The sequence below is a fragment of the Python bivittatus genome, unplaced genomic scaffold, assembly GCF_059951505.1.
Source record: "Python bivittatus isolate LINGU-HERP-01145 unplaced genomic scaffold, Pbiv_v1 ctg000480_np1212, whole genome shotgun sequence".
Classification (NCBI taxonomy): domain Eukaryota; kingdom Metazoa; phylum Chordata; class Lepidosauria; order Squamata; family Pythonidae; genus Python; species Python bivittatus.
The window spans coordinates 11,950,739-11,961,459 of NW_028277075.1; the positions used below are offsets into that span (position 1 = coordinate 11,950,739).

The 10,721-nt window shown below is 36.6% G+C and overlaps 1 protein-coding gene across 1 annotated transcript; it reads left to right on the forward strand.

Moving 5' to 3' along the window:
- Positions 1 to 63: 63 nt before the first annotated feature.
- Positions 64 to 10,718, forward strand: FAM161B (FAM161 centrosomal protein B). Its single transcript, XM_007434681.4, is given in 10 exon segments — positions 64 to 299; positions 791 to 1,113; positions 2,422 to 2,972; positions 3,614 to 3,945; positions 5,094 to 5,221; positions 5,660 to 5,827; positions 8,483 to 8,582; positions 8,778 to 8,914; positions 9,538 to 9,565; positions 9,567 to 10,718. Coding segments are annotated over 10 exon segments (1,887 nt in total). The 5' UTR covers positions 64 to 236; the 3' UTR covers positions 9,624 to 10,718.
- The last annotated feature ends 3 nt before the right edge of the window (positions 10,719 to 10,721 follow it).

A 10,721-nucleotide genomic window follows, 5' to 3' on the forward strand; every position in this document is an offset into this window, starting at 1 on the left:
CATTATAACCACCACTCATTACCGGAAAGGGATTCATGAGCACCATGACAACGGGCAGGTTAACAGAATTTGTCCAATGATATCTTAGAAGGGGCGGGACTTAACAGCATGTCCCACTATCATTAGTCATTATGTGAGAGAAACAGAAAAGGAGGGTATCTTTTGGACAGAGCAACAACAACACGGTAAGCTTGGAGCTGTTTAATACTGGAGATCATAACAATAGCGGAAGAGAGATGACAGTGTCGGAAGTTGCTGGCGGAGCCGAAGCAGAGTCCCCTCAAGAAGATCCACAACGGGTAAGCGAACGCACGGGATGATGGATAGTGGATTGTTTATGTGGGGATGGAGGCTGCTTTAACTCGACTTGGTCTTTTCCATGATTGTCCTTGGAGGTTTCCTCTGGCTGCATTAGCCACACCCTTGGAGACCAGCTGAGTGGGATGCATCATGGCTGATGCCATTGGAGAAACCGACAGTGGCTGGCAAAATGACATGTTTCAGTAACTATGAAAATTGGATCTAGTTAATGCAAGTGTAATTATTATTATTATTCTAAGTAATCCTGGCTGAATTTAGGGTCTTATTCTAAAGTGTATATACATAGAAGTAGCAACATTAAAGTGAATCTAACATCGAAACAGATTACCTTGAAGGAAAATAGTAATTAATTGAATCAATGCACAGTTGAGCCATTTGATAATACAATCAGTATGTTTGAAATGCAAACATCTTTTCTAAAGTTCTTCCTTTGTTTTATGTTTTGGCTTTACTATTCTGCTTCGCTTAGGTATTTCCGATTAAAACAGAGTCAGAGTCAGAATCAGAAGTGGAACTAGGTAGTGACATCACTGGGTTCAACAGAAATGAGCTACTGGAATTTCTCCAGCCACAGCAAGACCAAGTAGCTACTTCAGGTTTATGTGATCAGTTTTATGACTCACTTCAGGCCCTCAAAAGAAGAAACAAGCAATGTTTGTTAGAATTAGGACTCATGTATCAAGTAAAGCTGAAAAACAATAATCATCCACCCATAAAAGACAAGGAACTGGAAGATTTTTTCCAGGGCAGTGGAAGATTGATGCTGCCAACAAAATTCCATAAAGGTCTGAGGTAAGATGAGTGGGTTTTTTTTCCATGGGATTAACAAATAATATGTAAATCATGGAGATGGCAAAATTCATATCATACATCACTGTACAGGTATTTATTTATTTAAAGGATATATAAGGCTGTCCAACTCATAATTTATGACTCTGGGTGGCATACATGTATAAAAAAAATAACTAAACAGACATAACTGAAGTGTGAGTGACTGTAAAGAGACCTCCTGATCCAGAAACCATACAATTAATACACAAGATGTTGTGCAAAAGCCCTGGCCATGTCTGCCACCTGCTCTTCAAGTAGGAGTCGTGAGTCCAGGGGACCCCTGAATTGTAGACAAGCTGTGAGTGGGGGAGTGCAATCCCAACCAGAGTTAAAGTTGGAAAATCCCTTGATCCAGATCCTGTAGGGCAGAAAACCCACTGGCAGGTTGAGACCCCATCCAGACCCCCACAACCTCCAGAAACTGGAAAAGCACTAGACAGCATCACTTGGTCACCCAAAGGCAGGTATGTACAACTAATATTGTCAGCATACTGATGATATGTTAGCCCTGTGCTAACATATAACCTTACCAGCAGCTTCATATAGGTGTTAACCAAAATGGAGAGAGGGTAAAGCCGTGAGGCACAACAGCAGAGATTCAGGGCTAGATGTCTGATCATCCCCCCATCAACACTGACTAAACCCATCTCTGCAGAAAGGAGGAGAACCACTGCAACATCATGTCCCCTATTCTTAATCCCCTGAGGATACCATGGTCAATGGTACTGAAGACTGATGAGAAAAGGAAGAGCGCCTCTTTCCTCCCTAAGTCTGCCACAGTTCCTCAAAGCTGTGACCAAAGCTGTCTCAGTGGTTTATCCCAGTCTGACACCAAACTGAAAGTGGCCCTTGGAAGTTGTAACTCAACCATCTTCCCTAAAAAGAGAAAGTTGACTATTGGACAAAAATTGTTGCTGGATCCAGCAATGATTTCTTTAGGAGGAGCTAGACCACCCCTTCTCTCAAGGATGCATTCACCAGCATATGAATCCAATCACACATTTCCTCCTGAGAGGCCCTAACCAACTAGAAGGTCTAAAATACGGCTGCAATTATAATCCCAAGAACTATCTGTTCCCTCAAGATTAACAGACCCAAACTCAAGTATAATATTTTAAAGAATATTTAATGAAATGTTTAATGTAATGAGATTAATAATACACAGCCTTAAAAACTTATACTAATTATACCCTAGCTTATTTCATTTACCTAATATAACTTGTCATCAACTGTGTCTCTCTTAACATTATTTTTTAATCTTATTCTCAGATGTGGTAACATAAGAAGTTGGAACTCTTTGTCTGACATCACTTTAGATAGCTCAAAAGATGAGCAAAATCATTACTCATTTCTTCAGTCTTGTTCAAAACCAAAGAGTGCCTCAGCTACCTGGATTTCCTCTCTTACCATTCCTCAGCCCTTCAAGATGACTCTTAGAGAAACTCACAAAAAATCCCAATTGCTAAAATCACATGCATTGCTTGAAATAGAGTCAGCTACATACAAAAGGCAAATGCAAGAGGATGCAGAATGCCAGAAACAGTTCAGAGCACAACCTGTGCCTGCTCATATCTATCTGCCACTCTACCAGGAAATAATGGAAAAGAATGAAATCCGTAGACAAGTGGAAACTCAAAAGAGAAGGGAGCTACTTCTTTCAATGCAAAAACCCTTCAGCTTTCAGGAAAAAGAAGAAAAGAGAAAAGAGGCCATCAGACAAAAGGTTCTGAACATATTAACCCCGGTTGAGAAAACAGTACCGAAGATCAGGAAGATCCCCAAGTCCACATATGAGCCAATGCTTGGGGATAAACTCAAAGGTAAAGATTATATCATCTAGACAAAGATTCACTTTCCTAACATATAGTGATGATTGTTAACATTTCCCCTTCATTTGTGAAGGGGAAATATTGGCACACTAATCTGATTTTGAACTCTTGTGTCTTTTATTCAACCACAATACAAAGATTTGTCCAATGTAAGAGCAAGTAAATTAATCAAATAAATTGGGGAAAGCAGAAGACTTTATTCAACAAACAATACATACACACAAACTGGTTGTATATTTCACAAAGAAGTTTTCTATTATATAATTTTAAATATTTTAGATTTTGGATTTTTAGTTTTCCTGGAGAAAATCTTTGTGGTTGCTAAGAGTTGACACTGACTTGATGGTACATAATCAAGCAATCATCTTTTATTTATTTCTGTCTTTTTGTTTATGAGTTTGATTTCTGTTATGTTATTATTTAGAAGCCTCAGTATACTGTCTCCATAAACTTTTTGCAGCAGAAACCTCTCTAGAATTCCTAGCCGGATGCCTACACTAACTGGTTTTCCAGATGGCAAAAGGGGTACCACATTGAGAAAGATTGTTGTACTTTAACATTTTCCATTGTGATATTTTTACATAAATTGTCATAGTATGAATGTTCATAATTTTTTTGCTTTTAATCCCTAGAAGCTGAACTCTTAAGAAAAATCCGTATTCAGTTGAGAGCCAAGGAATTGTTGGAAAACTCCTGGGCCCCCATTAAGCTTGGCAATAAACAAAGGGACAAAAAATCCCGAATTGCTTCCAAAAATAGGGAACAAAAGTTGAGCTTTCTAAAGGACAACTTTAGTTTTAAGCCAAGAATTAACACATCAGTGCCTGATTTTGAAGAACTTTACTGGGCATTTCAGAGAGAAGTACTAAGCAAACAAGAAATTAAAGAAGCAACTCGTAATAAACCATTCAGACTGAGAACGTCAGATCTCAATTGCAGACATAAAATATGTGACAAGATTATGGTAAAGGAATTGTTTTAACTTCTTTGTACTCCTACATATGCAAATATATCTTCAACATAAACATTTAATTATTCTCTATCATTCAACAGTGGGAAAGTTTTAGATTAAGCATATATTTGCTGTGGAATAAAAGAAGAACAGCCATAACAATATCAGTTTATGTTTGAAGTCCAATGCTAATGGCATTTCCAATAGAAAAGGATCTCTGTAACCATTTTGGATTGGTGGACACATTTGGACAATGTGTTGTACAAGCTTTTGCAATATGTCTTCTGTAGGGCTTCCTGGTTCACAGAATGGCTGCCATGGTGGGCAGAGCACCAATTTAATAGAATGTTCCATTTTTAGGCAGACAGGCACATTTGCAATGTGGAATGGTTAGCCTAGTGGGTGCCAAAGGGGAAATGTGTTGGCATGTTGATGTTCCTGGGTGCCACACTGGAACTCTAACATAAAAATATTCATTTCTATGGTCTGTTGGGAAAAGGAATTAAGAAATAGAGACTACAGGTATAAGACACTTATTTCCAATATAGCCAGAGCAATCCTATGGTGGGAGAAGTCTCAGTCTTGCTAGCTGACATTATTCAGTCAAAGGTTTTGACAGTTGAACAGTGTTTATTATATAGCGTGTTTTGAGCCAGAGTAGCTTGAGACCTGAGGATGTGCCAGAGAAACATGATGACCTAAAATGCTGTGGCTGTTTGGCCTCCGTGCTATGCCCTGTTCTTAACTTTTTTAGAGGCAAAACACTGCCAGTGAGACAGCCATAGTGTCTCATTACCATCATCTGCAAGGACCTCCCAAGGCAAACATCCCTCTCCACTTGCAGAGGAGAGAATTGCAGAATCCTATGGCTTCAGGAATGCTTTGCTGAGGACTTTAATGTTGCATATTTTGCATAGAAGAAATTTTTTTGAAACTTGGGTAAAAAACAGTCAATATTTTCTGTGTGATAACGATGGTATAGTTTGGAAGTACATGTATTAACAGGGCACATATTAACAAGGCTTTTGGAAGTTGGTAAAGTAACAGTTACATACTCATACAGTGTACACACATATGAAAGAACTCATGCACTTAAAATTGTGCTTTCTACAAAAGTTAAAAAAAAAAAAAAAACTAGCCATAGATATTTTTGCTTTCAGGATTTTCAGCAACCTTCTATGGCACCAGTACAAAGAAGTAGGTCTTTGACTTGTCTTTCATGCCTCTCTACCAATACACTTCCAATATATATCACAGATGCAGTGAGAAAGAGAGCAAGTGCTGTTAAGTAAGTAATAACATTTCTATAAATACTATTGAACAATAAATGTATTTACAGTAATATTTTTAGAAATATTTCATCATAAAATGGCATAATCTTTCTTAAGTTCATCATATCTTGACTTGGAGAAAATAAGGTAACAAAGTCATTTGAATGCTGACCAAGTAGAAATGCTATGATCTACACCGACTTGTCCCCCTTTGTTTCCTTGTTCCAATCCAAACCAACATCTGACAGGGATTACCTTTGAAAACATATTCCACATTACAAGAAAAAGCTAAGAATTAAAGGGTGTTATCAAACACATTACAGGGAGGCTTAAAAAGTAAAAAAAAAAAGTTTAATTGTAAGAAATTAACTGATTTTACTTCAAACTTTATTTTTATATATTTATGATTTCATTTTGAAATAAATATGTTCTGTTGGCCACATCTATCTTTATAGGCTCCTCCAAGAAAATAAGAAATACAAGGAGAATGAAGGAGCTCGCTGGGCAGAGCTACAAAGAAAAAAATGTCAAGCAATGCATAAATCAGTGAATTGTCGAGCAAAAGCTATGGATCCACATAAAAGTTTGGAAGAGACACACAAAGAAAAACTGAAGCAAAACTGGTCAGTATTCTAAATTTGCCAAGTAATACCTGGAGCAAAATATTTAAATATAGATTACTTAGTATTGTTTATATGTATATGTTTGTGTGTTCTACGTGTGTGTTTATTTAGATGGAATGGATTGGCTTTTAATTGTGGCCAAAATGTAGCAATCATACAAGTATTGTTAATTTATACTCTAATCATTTATTTGTATTTATAGACTGCTTTTGCACAATTATTGCCAAAATTGTGTGCAAGCAAATAAAATATACTAAAATTATATCAGAACAATATTAATTTAAGAGGTCAGACTAAAAAGATGTAACTCCTTAATAAATAAATAAAGAAAAAGTGGAGACCAATCTTATTTTTGAAGGCAAAGTATCCTATATTCTGGGAATTATGGAGGATAAAGCTGTTGTTCATGTATACATAATAATGAATGCTATTGAAATGGTATTGAAAGCTGCCGAGAGGTCAAGTAGGAGCAGGATGGATGCCCCTGCCATCCTGATCCCACCAAAGATCATCAGTGCTATCTCAGTACCATACCCAGGTCTGAAGCCTGACTGAAAGGGGTCCAGATAATCTATTATCTCCAGGGCACTCTGAAGTTGCAACCAAACCAGATTGAAAACAGGACAATATTATCCAATTCTGTTTGGTCCAGTGACAGACCACTATGTCCTTAAGCACAGGTGAGACCATTCACTTATTCAAGGATGAACTTACCACCCCCTGGATACAACTGCATGTTGTCTTGTTTCCTGTGAGGCCTTAACCAGCCAAGAGGAGATAGTTAAGATGTATCTAATACAGAGGTGGCCATATTTATAGCCCCAAGGACCCTGTTACCTTGGGACCAACAAATCCATCCTGCATTTTCTCTAGGAGTTCACTAGTTTTCTTGGAGATCTTCCTTTATTTTATCCTCATTACAAACCTGTGGGATATATGGAGTGGAGACATAATTAGCAGCCCAAAGTCACCCAGTAAGTTTCATGGCTGAGGGTAGACATGAATCTGGATGGTCCCAGTCCTAGTCCAACAACTTATCCACTATGTGACAGTAGTTCTCAGTGTAATCATAATATTGTGCTCGTTAGTGCCCTAACAGCTATATTTTGCACTAGCAGAAGCTTCCATGTACTGTTCAAGGACAGCCCTACACAGAATGCAGTATAGGTGTGATATGATGATGATGATGATGATGATGATGATTGGTTGCACAGTCAGCCAGATGTTTAGACTGGATTTGGCATTTTTAACCACCTATTGAGTTCTTCCCAAGAGCCTGGGATACACAAATGTTGTTGTTTGATGGTGTGAAAGGTATTAAAGGATATAAACTGTTCCAAGTAAAGCTGCCTTTTGCAATTGACTTATAGTGATTTTGTCAGCAGCCCTGTGTGGTGGGTTGGGTTGAGAGTGACTAGCCCAAAGTTACCCAGCTGGCTTTCATGATTAAGGGAGGCCTAGAACTCACACGTCTCCTGGTTTCTAAATCAGCACCTTAACTGCTACACCAAACTGGTTCTCAAGGTATCCAAAGAACTGAAACTTGTTGGATTAATGGGATTTATCTTCACCATTGCTTGAATGTAATTACTGATGGAGATCTTCAGTTTACCAAATAACATTCTCTGATAGAAAAGGAATTCAGATTTGAATCTAAAATGTTCCCATTGAGGAAACAATCTTATTACTATTTTTTTTAAATTATAAGATACCTTTTAGGATAATCCTCCCTCAGAAATATACAGGAAGATTAATTATATAAGTAAAATAAAGATGAATGCAATTAGAACATTAACATCTAAAACCAAATATATATAACAGGACCTCATAAAGGTCCATCTTGAAAATGTGAACTAATGGTCTTGCAGATGAGAGTTGGAAGAGTTCTTGAGCAAGGATTGTTGAGTTCATACCCCAATTGTTTTATCATCGCTGGTCCAGATTTTAGGAAAGTACAGTTAAATTGGACAATAAAAATGTTGAATATTGGTTTTAAGCAGCAGAGAAACTGCACTTGTTCAGAGCTCTAAAATGTGACTCAGTGAATATCCAATGCTGTTAGTTTTCTGGAATCCTGCCTGTGCTGCACCAAATTAGTTATTTGCCTTTCTAACTGTAATTACCTTGTTTTTGTCAACAGCACAGTAGAAGTCGAAAAAAGCTACTCTAACAATGAATGTTTATTTACTTAACTCATTTATTTTAATTCCATTGTATACCGCTGAATCAATGCAGACTCACAATGATTTAAAAAACAAAGAAGTGTGATTATAAAAAATTGTGCACATGGAGGTTGCACTCATGAAGCTTCTGTCATATCTCAGAGGCAATTTGAGCTGTTCAAAAAAAGTCTTGTAAAGCACATTTATGAAAAATTTAATTGGTCCTGAGGTTTTACTTAAGCATTTCTGTTGTCTTGGTCTGAGGACCAGCACTATGAGAACTGAAAGTGAGTGGGTGCATTTGTGTGCATGCTTTAACAAAGCGGAACTTTCAGGGAACACAGATTTGAGTATACAGCAACATTCTATTATTGTAAAGGAGCAGGTCTGTATGAAAAACCTATTTTGTGTATAGATTACTTTCCTAGAAGTACAAATTTAATGAGCAAGTTAATTTAGATTATTTCAGACAGTAACTTAATTCTTGTTTCAGGCAAAATGGTCAAAAAAGAACAAGAGAATATAAGAAAGAACTAGAAGAGATGAAGATGCGAGTGAAAAACAGACCTTATCTGTTTGAACAAGTCACAACAGTAAATATTTTGCAATTGATGAGTTTTTAAAAATTACCTTAAACACATTATTTAAAACATATTTTCTAGTCTTAAATGTCCACCTGTCCTACTTTAGAAAGTTTATCTAACAATAATTTTAATCTATTTTTGAATATTCCATTTACTCATGGAAGAGAAAAGTGTTTCTAAGATACCTCAATTTTTACTCCATAGCGTAGTGCCTGTCAAGGAGCACAGAAACTCTTTAGAGACACCTTGCAGCAGTTTGGGTTGAATGAAGAGTTTGTGAGAAAGAAGGGGAGAGAAGCCACTGATCTAATAGAAAAGCAGCAAGAGTTTGAATCAAAAAGGTATGAAAAAGACATATCTGTACTGAAAATACACATAGCAAGATTGAAGCCAGCCAAAAGGCTATTGATTGTGGTGAGACAATATATTCAGAGGCCCTCAGTAGATGTCAACATTCCACTAGCATTATTTCTGCTTGTGGTGGAGTATGAAACCAAGTATTCCATGCATCTTTCAAGGTATATTCAACCCTCTCATCTCTTCAACAGGTCTGTAAAATTGGCAGACTACAATGGCATCATCATTTCCTTTCTATTACTGCAAATGGATATGGAAGTAGGGAAAATAACAAGAGAACCTAGATGGCAACTGCTCCCTCCTATCCTGCCTGCAACAAAATAAACTTTAGAAATTAGCAATACCTCCAGCATAACATTTGATGATCTTAGAACTGCCCTATAAGCCACTCGATAAAATTTTCTTTCCTATCATAAACCTCTCTGTCTGACTTTAGGTAAGAGGAGTGACTAACTCACATACAGGGTTATTTAAAGGATAGGATGGGAATACTGCATATGCTGTCCTGAGCTTCTTAGAAAGGATTCAGATGTAATAATTTTGCAACTATGATTATCACTTTGGTACTTTTATTGACAATAATTTAACAAATGTTTTTAATCAACAGGAATTATAAGTTCCAGAGAGGTACTGAGGGCTGACATCATAAAACAACTATCTCAAGAAGGACTAAAAAGACTGGAATTAAAGTAGAAGAAACTGATAAAAGTCTCCATTTGCCTACAGCATATTCTTTTCTTTAATCAAAGTTTAGGACTAGACAATTTCTGCAGAAGAACTGAAGCTAAATTTTATATCTTAATTATATTAAAATATGTGACTGATGTATTCTAGTTAGCAATATGACTTATTGAGGCAATTTTAGATTTGGTTAATGCTAGACTTTTGAGATCTTGCTTAAAAGATTGTGGAAGAGGAGAGTTGTATGTACAGCAGTTTGAGCCAGAGAACACATTTGGAAGTTGAAGACAAACTTAAAATTGCTACATTGGTAAGTAAGGCTAGTCACAAAATACTAATTTCCCATAAGGAAACTGATGCCTAATAACCTAAATAACAAGGAGATCCCAGCAGAAATCTGTAACGTGCACATACAACTGGGAAAAGCCTTTGAGCAGTGAGCCTTCCAGAAAACATCAGTACTTTACTTCTTCTAGGAGTGCTTCTCTTGTGTCTATGGTTTACACCTCTTTCAAACACTGAACAGATCTTTTAGATGAATAAACTTCAAAAAATGACCAGGTTCAAATTTTTCTAGAATTGCAATGGGTTCAGCTTCTTTTAATCAAAAGACCTAGATGCAACCTAAAATTTGCATAACAATTAATTCAACCTGATCCAAATAAATCTGTGATGTCTTCTTGTATTTTATAGGAAGATAAAAATTGCTTAATGTAGTTTCCAAGGCTTTAATATCAAGCCAGAAGTCTTAAAATGCAAAGTCTATTTCAAAGTACAGTCATGAACCTTGGGCATTAGCCAGGAACACTGCACTAAATAATTGTAACTGCATCCCAGTTTTCTTCTTCTTGAGTATGCTCTTGAGGCGCACCAAGTCTTTATTAATAGGATAAGAATTGAGTGACCACTGAATGTTTCTCTGATCTGCCATTTCTATGTGTCTGTGTAATCATTTCAAATTAATTTTAAATGTAATGTTCCATTAGTGTTTTATACTGCATATAATTGCATTGTGTTTTTATGAAGTTGTTACTCATTTTGAACCTTTATGTAAGGCAAAGTGTATTTGAAAAGCCACCAAATAAATACACGCTCAACCATATTGGGAAT